Consider the following 17049-nt stretch of genomic DNA (forward strand, 5'->3'; position numbering starts at 1 on the left):
CCATAAGCCCCTCTTTTGGCTTAAACAAATGAAGGGTGAAAATCCCAAACTCTTGAGGTGGTCCATTTCCCTACAGGGGATGGGCTTTTCAGTGGTAATAGGCCTGGGAGTAACCATTCCAAATGCAGATGGACTCTCCAGATATTTCCACTTAGAAAATGAAGTCTCAACTGGGCAAGGTTAGTCTCATCTCCTTACTTATGGGGGGTGTAGGAAAGTAGGGACGGTGTTAGACTTCAAATCTAACACCAGTCCAACACTGCATTCCCTAACGTACGTCGCTGTAGCAACTTGAGTGGTAATAGCGCAGTCGTGGTAGTGACTGCATTGTATAGGGACTGCATGATAACGGATGTTTCCTGCAGCCATCATAGGGATGGTGGCCTGCTGGGGTCAGAAAATCCATGTATGTGATTGATTTTTAATAAAGCAATCTATTTTTTTTTTTAAATTAAATGCAGCCCATTTTCCTTAAAGGAAACAACGAGATGTGTTCGAAAAGAAAAATATGAAATGTTCAAGTTTCATTTTTTAAGAGTAGCCAGTGGTCCGTGGGTCCACTGCCGCCTCTTAAAAAATATTCACAAAGGGGAAGGGTTATAAGATGAGGGCTCTTCCCATTTGAGAATGGTTACCCCCACTCTTGAAGTGTGAGTCAAAAATTAATGTCTTGCAAGTGTAAATTGGTTGCAAAACATTCATACATACCACTGCGAATCAGTACCCAAATTACGATTCGACAATTTTGGTTTAGTACATTTTAAAAAACTTTTTTTGCGGTTGCACATGACCCCGTTTTATGACTTGGGCAGTTTGCAACCTCAAAAATTGTTTGGCCCTATATCACTAAGTCCAGAAAAAAGATATCCCAAAGCACACCCTCTCCTTTTATCCATAGGGTTCCTTTTGAATTGAATCTGGTTCAGCGTGCATGCACCCGATTAGTGCTCCGTTCCTTAGCACTTTACATGAAATGACTAAATGTGACCCGCTTTTTGCGGGTCTGCGGGTTGCACAGCTTTATACACACGGTAGTTCAAATTAATCCACCTTAACCATAAGTTATTCAAGTTTATCCATATTTATTCCACAGTTTTCCATTTCGTATCACGTCAAAGGGTACAAAATTCATCATTCTTATGCATGTTGCTTGCTTCATGATTGCCAATCCAGGCCTATCAATGAGCCGTTACAGAATTTAAATGCTCCCGTCAAGTCCATACATCACAACCCAATGCATTTCGGCTGATTAGCCTTCGTCAGGGGTATCTACGATTTAAAAAGTGCATGTCAGCCACACTGTTTAACATCCAACATACATAAAGCTGTGCAACCCGCAGACCCGCAAAAAGCGGGTCACATTTAGTCATTTCATGTAAAGTGCTAAGGAACGGAGCACTAATCGGGTGCATGCACGCTGAACCAGATTCAATTCAAAAGGAACCCTATGGATAAAAGGAGAGGGTGTGCTTTGGGATATCTTTTTTCTGGACTTATATTGGCCGTTCCAACCCCAATAGCACCCCAACAGAATGAAAAATCAAGAAACTGAGGACCTCAAACACACATCAAAGGATGCTTCCTAAAAAGATGGTTACGGTGGATTTACTGAAAACTACTTTTTGTTTTCCTGATTAATTTTGGACATTTATTCATGATATGGTTACTCTATTGTTTTATTGTTTTTTCAATTTATGTTTTTTTTCAATTCATATTTGCACAAAGTGTTATTGGTCCAGTTTTGTTAATAGGATAGTTTTGCAATTCAAATGTCAAATGAGCACGTGGGTTATAAAATAGGAGTGGTTGACCTGACATGTGACATCTTTTCACCAATGATATACGGACGTGTTGAAAAAGTTCGTTTAAATAACGTACGTTGTGCACTGGTTGGGTAACATGGAGAACACAGTGTACACAAGAGAAGAAGCGGGTGGCGGGTCTACATCAGGTACGTGGAAGGAATGATGCAGGTTAAGCACATTTACGAAGGAAATGAGGATGTGGTGGGTTTGGTTATCTCAAAAACACATAATTAAAACAAATGCAGTTTCGTTGTCAATGAGGGAGGGAACATGTTGAGTAGTACTGGGGAGATTGCTAATTTTCGTTTCTGGTACAGGGTTTAAAAAGCATTCAGATTACGGGTTACGCATTAAGTCACTTTCACTTTTATTCAGGAGAAAAGGTCATGTAGGTTAGTTTTAAACACAGGGTTTAAAAAGCATTTAGACTACGGGTTACGTATTAAGTCACTTTCACTTTTATTTAGGAGAAAAGGTTATGTAGGTTAGTTTTAAGCGCGGTTTTCACAAATTGTTTCAGCAAATCATTTTTAAAGGGCACTAATAGAACGATGTCACAGTAAAGCAACTTAAAGTATGTTGGATGTTAAACAGTGTGGCTGACATGCACTTTTTAAATCGTAGATACCCCTGACGAAGGCTAATCAGCCGAAATGCATTGGGTTGTGATGTATGGACTTGACGGGAGCATTTAAATTCTGTAACGGCTCATTGATAGGCCTGGATTGGCAATCATGAAGCAAGCAACATGCATAAGAATGATGAATTTTGTACCCTTTGACGTGATACGAAATGGAAAACTGTGGAATAAATATGGATAAACTTAAATAACTTATGGTTAAGGTGGATTAATTTGAACTACCGTGTGTATAAAGCTGTGCAACCCGCAGACCCGCAAAAAGCGGGTCACATTTAGTCATCCTATATCACTAAAGCATAATGTGGTAGCACACAGTTATTTACAAGCAGTAGATTTCCCAATGAAATGGCCAAAAACTTTCCCACTAACATGCAGTTTTACTGGGGAGAGGAGTTGGCCTAACGGCTAGGGCGGTCGACCTCGAATCTAGGGAACTGGGTTCAAGTCTCGGCAATGACGCTGAACATCCTGTGATTCTAAGCAAATCACTTAATTTCCCTGTGCCTAACAAAAACGAATGTGTTCTCATGTAACGCAACTGGTGCTATGTAAAGTGCTCTGATACCCGCTACCTGCGGATCAAGTTTGCGCTATATAAAACTCTGTAAAGATAAAATAAAAATACTGCTAAAACTAGAGGGCTCATTACAATGTCTGGCGGATTGGCACCAACAGGCTGTCTGTGGCGGTCCGTCTAACAATCGGACTTAGCAGTCCGACCTCTGCATTATGATGCGGTCGTTCAGACCGCTGCGGCTTGGAGGAAAGACCAACGTCAGCAACAGGATCGGAGATCCAGTCAGGGTGATGGTGGGACCGATAATCCCCAATGGCGTTTTCTATTGCAGCTTGAGCTACAGCCCACAGCACAAGTCGCTAATAAAAAAATACACTTTCCGACTGCCGTGAAGGCGGCCGCATTGTAATAATGGAAGCGGGACCGCCGACTTGTTGGGGGTCCAGTTTGCGCTACGATGTCAGACATCGTAGTGGGCCCCAAATATATTGTATAAACAATAATCTGTAAAAACTGGGTTTCAGAAAACACATTTATCATTTGCACATCACCAAGTAAAGTGTTCTGATTTATTTATTTTCATTCTATTAAAATAAATTTTCATCACACAGAATTAGAAAAAATTACCTTCCATAACTGCTGAGATAAATTTTGAAATGTTTGTACAGTTCACTTATTAGCTATTTAAATGATGTTTTATAAAAAGAAATGACGCCCTTAAGCCTTTCATTTCACACTCTTTGTATAACACGTCAGACAGTTAACTTTACAAAATACTGTAACTCTGCAGTCAGAGGGCCCGATTCACAAAACTAACTTAAGACAAAATCCTAAACTTACTACCATTTTGGTATTCACAGAAGGCACTTACTCATTTTGGTATTCACAGAAGTTAGGAGTCTTAACTTTAGGACTCCTAAATGCCATCTGTGAATACCGAAAGTGTTAAAGTTAGGATTTTTCTCAGTTTAGGAGTAGTAAAGTTAGGACTCCTAACTTTAGGACTCCTAAATGCCTTCTGTGAATACCAAAAGTCTTAAAGTTAGGTTTTTTCTAAGTTTAGGAATAGTAAAGTTAGGACTCCTAACTTTAGGACTCCTAAAAGCCTTCTTTGAATACCGAAAGTCTTAAAGTTAGGATTTTTCTCAGTTTAGTAGTAGTAAAATTAGGACTCCTAACTTTATAACTCCTAAATGCCTTCTTTGAATACCGAAAGTCTTAAAGTTAGGATTTTTCTCAGTTTAGGAGTAGTAACGTTAGGACTCCTAACTTTTGGACTCCTAAATGCCTTCTGTGAATACCGAAAGTCTTAAAGTTAGGATTTTTCTCAGTTCTGCCGTAGTAAAGTTAGGACTCCTAACTTTACTACTCATAAACTGAGAAAAATCCTAATTGTAAGACTTTCGGTATTCACAGAAGGCATTTAGGAGTTCTTAAAGTTAGGACTCCTAACTTCTATGAATACCGAAATGAGTAAGTGCCTTCTGTGAATACCAAAATGAGTAAGTGCCTTCTGTGAATACCAAAATGGTAGTAATTTTAGGATTTTGTCTTAATTTAGTTCTGTGAATCGGGCCCACCGAAATTAAGTAATTGTAAGAAGACATAAACTGATTTCTTATTCTGTCTCTGAACACAGAGCAAATGTGACAAGATAAAAACAAGATTTAAAGGCATCTTTATTGTGCCTTCTCTTTGTGAGTGAACAGAACACCTATTCTTTGTCAGCACCCCAGAACGGGCGAGTAGGCCCTAAATATAGCTTGCCCTGATAAAATAGGACTCGCCATAGCAGGTGAGGGAGTACGTTTCTTGAGACCTAATTAGACTGTGAATTTCTCCCACACAATCACACAATAGAGGGATTAGGTGTGTTTGAGTAAGCCATCTGTTGGCAGGATGCAGAGCAAACCTGAGTACAGCACCACCAACACCTGAATAGCCTGTGCGATGAGCACAAACAAAGGGCCTAACGATCCAGCATTATCACTTCAGCCAGCTTGGAGCCTGAGCAGGGAAAGCAGGAAATGCCATGCACTTAAAAGCCACTGTCTTGAAGCTTCTCTCAACTTCCAGAAACAGGGCACCAGGGTATAAAAGAAGGACCGCAGACACCAACTCTTCAGTAAACTTCTAGACCTGTGGCTACTCCACCAGGAAGAACAAATGTTGTGCTGCTACAAGGACTGCCACTCTGCAGGAATGCTGCTCTAAAGGAAATGTTTCCCTGCTGTGCTATCCTGCTGCCCTCTTACGGAGGAAGAACTGGTCCTGCAACTTCATCTTGAACCGAGGACTGCAGAGTGACTCAAAGGGCTAGTCTGTTGGCCTTCTGATCTGAGCCTTAGGGACATAAGACTCCCAAACCATTTCCTGGACACAGCTGCTGCGAGTTCCTGACGTCCACGTGGTGCCTCTCGGGTCCTGGACCCTTATTGTGGCTCACAGGCCCTTGAAACCAAGCTTTTGTGCTCTTTCGCGACCGTGAACTGGCCCATTCGCACCAGATCCACGCTGCTCGGACTGAACTTCAGCAAGAGCTGCCACCAGCCTGTCTCTTCACACAGCAAGCACCATCGCCCGTGAAGGACCTCCAATGCGGAGCTCCAGCACGCCCTTCCGCAATGCCTGGCCTGCTATTCACAACACACTGACCACTTTCCCCGATGCTTTCCTTGCTCTCTGCGACCCTCTCCAACAAGAATTGTACACTTTTCACAAAACATGTAAGGTAAAACTTCAGTTGGACTAATCTGGGGTTGTATTCGATCCACTCTCCATTATGGTCGGCCTGAACTTTTGGCTTTCAGCAGGTCCAGTGCAACCAGATAGCCATGGTTGGCGCTTTATGCTTTTAGGGTCTACTTTACAGGTTTTTTTTTTTCTCTAAATCATAACTTCGGTCTACTGATTGGATTTTTGTTGTTTTGGTCTATTTTTCTATCCAGGCTAGGGATCTTTTGTGTGGCTTGTGTAGCGCCTTGAGACCCTCCGGGTGAGTAGTGCGCTTTATAAATGCCTATGATTGATTGATTGATTGGCTTTTTTCACAGTTTGAAGTGTTGCACAAATACAATACACACTGCCTCTAATTGAAACGCCACAGTTCAGTGCCAAGCTATCAGGGGGTTAAGCGCAGGTTAATTTGGGGTTTGCTTGTGCCTTATCCAATTTCTAACAATGGGCTTTTCTCACAATGAGCATTCTTAAACATTTTTGCTTGATTAAACATATTAACAGTGTGAGAAAGGACTGGTCAATAGAATGAGACATCACCTCAAATCTTGCTAGGACTGTGAGATAACATTGCCCACCATGGAAAATCACACCAACACTCACTGACAATTAACTATTCGTTTGAAATCCCGACATATCATTAGCTGTTTATGTGGCCCAGCTGGTATCTCAGCAGGTACTGGCAAGGCCTGTTATGACCATATCCCACCTATAACTACGCCCTGAACACACTGTAGGTGTGCAAACCACTGAAGGCTAGAGGCAGACGCATGGTCCTCTTTGCCTTCAGCCCACACCGAGGAAAGCTTTCATATGGCTTCTGCCTACCACCTACACTCAAACCCATAGGCCATGTATTATAAACAAAGCAAGAATTCAAAAAGACGTTTGCAATAAAAGGAGAGAAAAAGAAATACCCATTTAGTGGCTGAATTACACAATATGAAACCAAACAACCTGGGACCAATCCCAGGTTCCCCGCTTTAACAAACTGTGTGATCCAAGGCAAATATTTAATATCAGTGTCCCTCCTTTTTCTCGTTATTGAATGAGAGCAGTTTGCTGAGTTCATGATGTGTTCTTTACAAAAGCCTCTCATGTTTTGTTTAATCAACTATAAAATATGGGTCTTAAATCTAGGTTACATATAGGGAGCACATGACAACCGACTTGCCTCTTATTTCACTAATGGCATTGTCGGCAGGGAGGGCGGGTGAGGTGCCGAAACTCTATTGTTTAGAAACTATTACTTTGAACAAGTGTCTTTCAACGCACTGACATTATAAGAAGTTCTTGGTTTAAGCGCTTCCACGTGTTAAAGAAATACACGTTTGGGACTTTTAAAGAGGCTTTACTTATGATATTTTGTTTGCATCGTCTCGGCTCGTGCACCGGTTCTTGGAGCCACGCTAGACCCTTGTTGATGTGCAGGATCGCCCACGTTTAGCAAACACTACACTGCCCCCGGAAGGCCCCTGCGTCGCAAGCCCCCGTCACCACCAGCACCCCCAGCATCTGTACAGTCTCACCTTTATGTTCATGTCTGCGATCTGACTGCGAGAACCGGCGGCCTAGGGCTGCCGCTGCGGGCCTGCGGTGCTCGGGTCCTGGACTCCTGGGCTGAGTGAGGAAGAAGCGAGGGGGCGCACCGGTCGCTTCGAAACCAGAGTCTGTCGACGCGTTTCCTTTTTACCACATCCTTGAGTTACTCACTTGGCAGCGCGGGCGGGCCCAGGCCGGGGCCCGGGGTCTAGCCTGCCCCGAGCAAGGGCCTGCGTGGAAACACTGCGCAAGCTGGTAGGGAGGTAGAGGCCTGTGCGCACGGCGCGAAGCTGAGAGGGAGCCGCCGGAGACAGAGGACAGGCCAGAGTGGAGGAATACCAGGGCCTAGGCAGGCAGGACCACCAGGCCGCAGACACGGAAGAGGTACAGAGCCGGGCAGGCACCAACTCACACGGAGAAGGAGGCAGAGACCACCAGTCCGCAGACAGGGCGGGATAACGCTAAGAAGAGGTCCAGAGAGGGTAGAGACTACCTCACACGAAGTAGGCAGAAACCAGGGCACATGTAGGAAAATACAGACTACACGAGATAGGAGGGGCGGCCGGGGGGTGTAGTCAGAGAAAGTTAGGCCCAGGGTGCAGGACGGTAGAGTGAGACCAGCTCACCGGCAGGTGCAGCGTTAGTACAGGCAGAGAGACGGGCAAAGCCGAGGGCACAGGCAGAGCGCTGCAGTGACCAGGTTACAGACAGCAAGGGTCCGAGACTGTGAGGCACGGGTTAGGGATAGAGAGACTGACTGGTCACACCCCGGAGCTCGTGGATAAGTGGACACAGGCAGGGATGCAAAGACTGTGGCACAGAAGGCGGACAGAGGACAGGAGCAGCCACAGAGTCAGGAACGAGTGAGGTGAAGGGTGGGGGAAAAGACATGCAGGGCAGCGTTTTAGAGGGCGGAGGCGGAAGGAAGGATCAGAGGGTCTGAGAAAGGGGAAGAGAAAAGCGGAACAATGTGAAGATGACAGAGTGCAAACAATGGCAAAGAAGCTGGAAGAAATATATTCAGGGCAGGGGATGGGGGTTGAGGAAAGAGACAATAAACCAGGGGTCTCCAACGAGTAGCTCGGGAGCTTACTGGTAGCTCGCCAGTACCCTCAAAGTAGCTCTCAGAGGTGAAGTCATTCCCAGTATCTCATTCAGAGAGTCTATGCAGAGACTCTAAGCATATTAAAAAAGGCAGCACTGCTCATCTGATGATCTTTAGCCAACCAGCCTACAGCAGGGACTCATCTTAACAATCAAACACACACTGTGTCGGCCTACTGAGTCTGCCACATGGCCACCTTTATCCAGTCTCGGACTAAGTCACAAGGTGATTGGCAATGTGGTAGTCCCCTGCTTTATCAATTTCACCATGTGTGTGAACAGTGGGTTATAAATGAAGAGTGGTAGTGGTAGCCTGAGCAGTAATCAGTGTTGACCTACTAAAGTGTGGGACTGCAGGAGTCCGAGTGAAAATGTTTCATTTGGGTGCATGAGCAGCCAAGGGCTGAGGAAAGCTATAATCCTGAGCAGAGAAAATTAATCATCTGCATTTATTTATGTGTGCGTCCATTATAAACACTATTGCTTCCTGTAAGCTTCACCTGGTGTCAAGAACTACCAAATGGGGTTTGTCTGTGGCACAATTGTGTCAGTTCATGGCATAATAGTACCAATGACATAATTGTGGCCATCCTGAACTATTTTGGGTATTCTTGGTCTAGTTATGGTATACTGGCAGCCATCAGTGACATATTAACAGCATGACTGCACTCAATTTAGGTGTCCCTGATATAATTGTGGCTGCCCCTTGCATAATAATGGCCATGACTAATAATATGGTGGCCATCCAGGTCCTTATGGTGTCCAGCCTTGGCACAATTGTATACTGGTGGGCATTATTGGCATTATACAGTCGTCCTCGGTGCTATGGTGCCATGGCTTATGACTAATACCGGAGCATTCCAAGCAGTCTGTCCATGTGAGGCATTTGCAGGGGTGAGTGTTCAATTGAAATAACAAGCTGATGTTTGGGGGCCCTGTTTTTCCTAAAAACGAAAATGTGTATTTTAAAGGCATTTTTTTCAAACAAAGATTTTCTGCAGGAAAATGTAGTTTGTTTGCCCAAAATGGAAAGTGGCGATAGAAAAATCTGAGCATTTTCAGAAATTGATATGCTGAAGAAGACAAGTTGCAATTCCAAACACATTCAAAGTTGATACTTGAAAGATAAGCTGAATTGAGGAGACTTACTGCTGTGGTTATGTCCTTTGTGCCACAAGGCATGTGAAGATTTGAATGTTACTTTATCAGTCAGGTGGGGGCATTTAATATTGATAAATGTTTCCCTAGCATTTCTTCTGGTACTATCGCCTGGAATACTTGGGTGGCACTATGATAATCCTACTTAGGGTGGTCATAGTGTAATGTTTACATGTGCTGTCAATATTTTACAGTGATACAATTTGCTAGTAGCTCGACAGGACTTTCCTTGAGCTGAAGTAGCTCTCAAAACAGAAAAGGTTGGAGACCCCTGCAATAAACAGAAGCCATAGAAGCAGTGACACAGTAACAGAAAAGGACAGAGCCAGGAAGTTAGAAACGAGGGAAGGGCGAGAAAAGATGAACTGAGAAAAGAAACAGTGGAAATAAGTGGAATGAGAAAACGAACAGAGGTGAAAATTGGAAGAATAGGACAGAGTGGAAGAATGTGCAGAGGAAGGGTGAAGGTCAGTAATAGAGCTGGCTGATTTTGATCCAGAGAGAAATTGAAAGGATGTTTGTCTTTGACACAAGGTGTGACCTAGAGGTAAGTCTGCAAATTAGCAGAGCGAGCCGAGCCATGGTCGAGCCAAGAGTTTGGCATGGCGATAAGAGCCCTATTTCGTGCCTGGAAACATAGCACGTAAATTGTACTCAAAACGTCACCTGAAAATATGATAAACACTCTTTAAACACACAGAAGCATTAGATTGTCTCACTGTATAGAGTGTCGTTTGTTAGAAGTGATATTTGGCCTTAGAAAAAATCATCTCCTCCACCAGCCCTGATATAAATGCAATTAGCGAACCAACAGACAAGTGAGTTTTCACTACCCTATATGTAGACTAGTTTTTAGGTTGAATCTAATGCTGTCTGGTTTGCTTACAACTTCTCGTGAGCATTCTGAAAGGTTCCCTTAGAATGTATTTCGCCCATTGCTTACTATTGGCATTGTTGCTGTAACTCACGGGTGCTTGCTTTCTATTTGCTGGCTTTATTTGTTTTAGGCTATTCAGCTTGAGTTTGTCCCTCAGGTGAGCAACCCTTGCTTACTGTATCCTCCCGAGTATAGCTTTATGTAAACAGGCCTTTAAATCTCATCTTTATCTTATTTTGTCACATTTGCTGTGTATTCAGAGACAGAGGTCAAATGTCAGGCTCTATATTCCACGGGGTCTTGGTGTTTTCTTTGGTGACTTGAAAGTGAGAGAATTTGTGACAATCCATCCTGCTGAGTACCCATGTGAGAGGACAGGGATCTATTTTTTCGATCCAATAATACTATAACAATGAGGGTCAATACTGTGCACACTGGTGAGTTATTTCCATGAATTATAGCTATAATCCTACTATAATCCTATATGCTCAACTCCTTGTGGCCCACTGTTAAACCACTAAAATTGCAAAGAAAAAAACATATAGAAGGAGCGCAATTTTTGTCACAAAAATCCACAATCAAATATTGAAGTCCATTAATAATCAAGTTCCACCGCAAGCTTCCTTTTGGATCCAGTCTTTTATTTGTTTACGTTGTCTTTTTTTCTCTTTATTTCTCAATCACTTCTACAAGAAGATATTAACAGGATATACTATCAAACGTACAGTCTACAGCCTACGTGTTTCGTCCCTCATGGGACATCATCAGGGCTCAAATGAAGAACTCCTAGTGCTTTGGGAAAGGTTAGTCCCGGTAAGTATCCCCTTCAATCAATAGTTCCCAATTCCTAATCCTGGTCCTACAGCAATCGTCCCTCTATCTCAAGTCCATGATGAAGTCTCCTCTATAAATATCTTCAATTATTCTTCAATATTCACCAATCAAAAGTGTTTCTTCACAAAAACCTCCAAATGCTAAATTCAATTCTAATGATGTCCAATCACCTACGATCCCTGGTTCGAAACAACTATTATTGTAAAGTTCGTGCAATCTCCTTACTACTATGGTCAGCCGCTCGTCATACCTTCTCGACAGCCTGGCTCGATAATTCCCGCTGCCTATATATATGCCTGATATATTTTTTCTAGCACACAACAAAAATGAACAAAATAAACTGTGATAATGTTTCAGAATACATCAGAATTAGGAAAGTAGAAATGAGGCACATTTTTTTGTAATTCTGAAGTGTAGTGAAAACAAATATTTGAATACAATCAAAACACACATACACTAGGATATAACATTTGCAGATATTATCGTTTGTGGTCAGTAAAACTGTATGTCTGTGCAAATGTGATGATCATTTCAATTGAAAGTGTGCGGTCTGTAATGGCACTGCACTACCACACCATGTATACTCCAGCCAACGCCACTCCACTTTATACTACTCCACTCTACAACACTACCCTACACCACTGTACTCTGTGCCTTTATTCTCTATGCCATGCCACTCCATTCTACAATACTCCACACTACGGCATGCCACTCCACTCTACACCCCTACACTCTAAGACACATCATGCCACTCTACTCCACACAACTCAATTCCACACGACTCCACTTCACTCTGCGCCCCTCACCACTTAACCACTCCACTCCAGTCTACCCCACCCCACTCCTCTCTACCCAACTCCATTCAAAGCTACCCCAACTCAATGTACCCCGATTCTATGACATGCCATTCCATTCTACACCCCTTCTCTCTAAAACACTCTACCACCCATCACACCACGCCACTCTATTCTATGCTTCTTCACTCTAAGCCCCTCCACTCCAGACCACTTACCCTCCGCCAGTCCAATCTACCCCACTCCACTCCAATCTATCCCAGTCTACTCCACTCCAATCTACCCCACTCCATTCCACCCAGTCTACCTCAATCAAATCCATTCTACTTCAATCTACCCCATGCCACTCTACCCCAAACTACTCAAATCCACTCTACATCACTCTGCTCCAATCCACCCTACTCCAATCCACCCCACCCCACCCCACTCTACCCCAGTTCAATCAGCCCCTCTGCAGAGTAGCATGCATCTCGTCACTCAGCCCGGCTCACTTGTACCTGTACATAACTCCTTTTGCAATTATCCACTCTACATCACTCTACTCCAATCCACCCTACTCCAATCTACCCCACCCCACTATACTCCAGTTCAATCAGCCCCTCTGCAGAGTATCACACATCTCTTCACTCAGCCCGGCTCACTTGTACCTGTAAATAACTCCTTTGGCAATTATCATTTAGACCTGGGACTCAAATAATTGTCACACACTGACACCCAGACCATACTTTGACTCTCATGTGAATTCAACACCACCAAAATATGTGCTCATATGTAATTGATCAACATGCCGTCCTGTATGTAAGCATTATGGCTGTAGCTGTACCCCACAAGATAGTAGTAATGATATTCTGTCACATGTACCTACTCTGGTTGGCCACACAACTAGACCCAAACACCTCATCCGTCAACCATGCCAAAAGCCTGCCTATCATCCTGGACACCTAGTTCATCATGTCACTTCACTATTCCCGGTTTCACATCCTCCCTGTTAGAAATGGGATCTCTGGTTGGCTAGGGCATGCACCTAAGCCAGGCAGAAACCACCACTCTAGTCAGAGCAAGGGAGTTACACGCTGAAGATAACCCCTGCTCACCCCCTTGGTAGTTTGGCACGAGAAATCAGGCTTATCCCAGAGGCAATATGTAAAGCGTCGGCGCACCACACACACTCAAGCATGCACCAATACCCCCCTAGGCTCACCACAAAGGACACTCCACACGAAGGTATGAAAAAAAATATAACCTTTGTATTTTCAGACAAGTGCAGTAGTATCAGTGAGTCACAGGTTTGCTATGTGGTATTCACAAACACCCCCCCAAAAAAGAAAAGAATGCATTGAACTTCCTTAAGCATAATGGTAAAAGCACATGTCCTTTGCAACCATCTAACGGTGCCCCAGTTGCCACTGATCCTTTTAGTCAAACAGAAACACAGGCTCCTGTATCCCAAATAAAGGTGCCCCAGTCACTACTGTTGTTTCTCAAGAATTCACATGCTCTTTCTTTGTCAGAATGTTGCCTCAGTAGGCCCCCAACCCACCCTGAGTTGATGCGGTGACTCAGACCTCGAGACTGAGCGTTACCTGGGTTTGGGTCCTCCATCCATTCTCGCAACTCTGGGCTCCTCCGCTAAGTGAGGCGGCCCCGGCGGGGGCCGACACAACCACCACCACCTGTGGAAAGAGAGGGCCGCTCTGCCCTCAAGCGCCGCTCCTGCTTGTGACTGCCAGGGCCTCAGACGGCTCTTCGGCAGCAGCAGGAACTCTGAGCGGCCCAGGGGAAACACCAGCTCGAAGTTTTCTCTGGCTTCCAACCGCGGGGGTGAAATCCTTGGAGGCGCTGCGCCGGGAAAGCGGGGCAACTCCTTCGTGAAGGGAGAGCGTCCTTCGCTATCCCGCGGCTGCGGCTGACATCCTGCTGGGCGGGGCTGAATTGACAACGGCTTCACCACGTCGAGGGATTCCGGGTGCCAGTCAACGCCTCGCAGCCGAGTATGCTGCTGCACTGCCTCTTTCCGTCAGGATAGATTCTGGCCCCGGACTCGGTCCAGAAGCGATGATCAGGCAAAAGGTTTGTGGTGGTTCTCCCTTCTGGGAGGAGCGCGTTGCAGCTCCCAGAGATGTACAGGGGGAGCGAGGCCTGAGGCAGATGATTGGTAGGCAGGCCCTCAGCGTCCTCTCTTAACGCTGCAGACTTCACAGCGATCGCAGCACACGAAGGGCTGGGTGAGGGCACACACACCCAGCGCAGTTGTTAAAGGAAGACTTGGAAACTTTGATGTCCCTGAGTTTCCTACAACAGGAGGCCAGCACACACAGGCCCTTGGAGACTCCTCTCAAGCAGGGGGTGGACACAGCACATAGCAAAGTCCTTTTCCTTTCCTTGGCAGAATCAGCTACTGCAGAACAACCCCAGACAGCACACAGCAAAGGGGCAGCTCTTTGCCTCCAGTCTCTCCAGCTCTTCTCTGTAGCAAAGATTCCTCTTGATTCATGAAGTAGTCTAATTTACTAGGGGTTTAGGGCACATTCTTATAGCCCAAAATGTCTTTTATGTCTTTGAAGCAAGGGTCTCTGAACCCAGTACAAACCAATTCTGCATTCACTGGTGCAGCATGACCACAGGGGGTGGAGACAGCATTGTGCAAAGTAGACAGGCTCCATTCAGGTGCAAGGTGAATCTCCTCCCACCACTCTACATGTAGCCAGGGTCGATTTAGCTCAGGGCAGGGTCATCCAGGAAGGGCCAGGCACACCTCAACCCCCCAGAGGCTGTCTACAGGGAATGCACATCCTCTGTCTCCGTCACACTGAAACCAGACAGTCAATCCACAAACAGGCAGAGGCACAGAGGATAGTTGGACAAGAAAATAGCCACTTTCTAAAAGTGCTATTTTCAAACACACAATTTAAAAACCATCTTTAATAAAAGATGTGTTATTAAATTCTAAGTTCAAGGATACCAAACTCCACTTTCTATTTTGTCCCTATGGGAAGATATGCTTGTCAGGTGTCACAAAGCATTCCCCATTCTGTCCTATGGGGCAAGATAGCCTTTCAATAGTGGAAAAACGAAATTGGCTTTATTTCACTATCACAACATGTTATACACACCAGTACATGTCCTACCTTTCACACACTCTGCACCCTGCCCAGTGGGTACCATGGGCCTACCATAGGGGTGTCCTATGTGTACTAAAAGGGAAGGGTAGGGTCTGGCAAGTGGGTGCGCTTGCCAAGTTGACATGGCAGTTAACAAACTGCGCACAGGCACCACGGTGGCAGGCCTGAGACATCTTTTCAAGGCTACTCAGGTGGGTGGCACAATCAGTGCAGCAGGCCCACGAGTAGCATTTGATTCACCAGCCCTGGCACACTCAGTGCACTTTACTATGGCCTTATTGGTAAAACAAATATGCCAATCAGGGAGAACCATTCACCATACCAATTTATACAGGGAGCACTTGCACTTTGACACTGATCAGCAGTGGCAAAGTGCCCAAAGCATCTAAGCGAGCAAAAAAAAAATCCAGAACAGTATAAAAAACATAGGAGGTAGAGGCAAATAGTCAGGGGAACCCACTCCAAGGATGCCAGGTCTAACACTCCGCTTTGCCATATATGGCATAGTCAGACATTTCTTATTAAGGCTCCCTCCTGACACCTGCTATACCTTCACCCAGGCCCACATTACATGTGGTATGTAGTACACCAATACCCTCTTATACACCATCCTTTAACAGCTGTTACACAAGTGTGACACTATCAGACACAGCAGCGCATGACTATCGTTTAGGCTACCTTGCAGTACCCACTTCACAGCTCACCTCCTTGTATTCCAATGGCTTCCCATTCAGACACACTGCCAATTCAATGTTATCAGCCACACCTACATTGCACTACACTACCTGGAACCCACCAACCTCACACACCATCTGTGCCTCAAACAAACACTCATTGTCCTCTGGTGTGCGTCACTTGCATTCACCCCCACACCCAGTATTCATTTGTACAAGGCAGAAGGTAGGGTGGTGTCTAATATGGCGTCTTACACCTCCGTGATCTCGCCCCGCACATGAGGACAGCTGCTTTCAATGTAGTTTTATGCTAGTGAATTTACACGTGGCTCTTCACATGATCCAACTTGGAGATACTTCACATACACCAAACCTGGATCTCCTCTCAGGTGAGGAGCTAATACTCTGGCAACGCCCATTCCATTCCACTACTTTACACTCCAATTTTGCCTACATAGGCCCAAGACAGACACACTAGCATCATGGTGCAAAGTGGCCTGACTTGTCATAGTCAGATTGGGCAGGGTTGAAAGGCCCATGCATGATGTGCTGCTCCAGGCCAGGCATTTTGCTTTGTATTGTGGGAATTCTGGTCCTGGGCACTCATGTTATACATTTCACAGCAAGTCCCAGTAAACAAAAGAGAACCTGAACAGAGGCAGCACATCACACATGGACCTGACGAACTTGAGAGAGCAGAAATGGGCTGCACAAAATGTAACTTGGCAGAATGACTTTTATGTGATGTATGAATGAACATGTGAGAGATTCCTTCCCTTTCCCTTGCGCACAGTGCAGTGCAATAATGTAGCTTGCTGCTCTGCATGATGTTTTTAACCATATTGTCCCTTGTTGCCACTTACCCTGTAGATCTTCCTGGTCCTCTAGCCCAGCACTGTCCTGTGCGGCAATTCCTCCCACCAACTCTGCTGGCATGACTGACACTACCTGCTCCTCCAAGGGGTCCAGCACCTCCTGGTCCCAGGTCCTTCTCCTCCGGTCTGCATGGCTGTCCTCAAGTTCTTGGCCCGTTTCTCCTTGGTCCTTCTCCTATAGTCATGCGAGTGCTTCTTGCACTCTGGCACTGTCCTTTTAGTTTGCCCGGCACAGTTTATCTTCTCCACTATGGACTGCCAAATGGCTTCTTTCTTCCATATTGGCAAATTAGAGGTGACACAGAGAAGGTCTTCATTTTTTGTCTCCTCTGTTATTAAAGTTTGGTTCTCCTCCTCACTGAAATTACTCT

The 17049-nt window shown here is 45.0% G+C and overlaps 1 protein-coding gene across 1 annotated transcript in view; it reads right to left on the reverse strand.

The window, feature by feature from the left end:
• The window catches only part of LOC146809171 (uncharacterized), a 259133-nt gene extending 250995 nt beyond the window's left edge, over positions 1–8138 (reverse strand). The window contains exon 1 of the mRNA XM_085615961.1: positions 7228–8138. Within this exon, the coding sequence (XP_085472087.1) occupies positions 7228–7239 (12 nt within the window). The 5' untranslated portion in view covers positions 7240–8138. The remainder of the gene's footprint in view (positions 1–7227) is intronic.
• Positions 8139–17049: the final 8911 nt, after the last annotated feature.

The sequence above is a fragment of the Triturus cristatus genome, chromosome 7 (assembly GCF_964204655.1).
Source record: "Triturus cristatus chromosome 7, aTriCri1.1, whole genome shotgun sequence".
Lineage (NCBI taxonomy): Eukaryota > Metazoa > Chordata > Amphibia > Caudata > Salamandridae > Triturus > Triturus cristatus.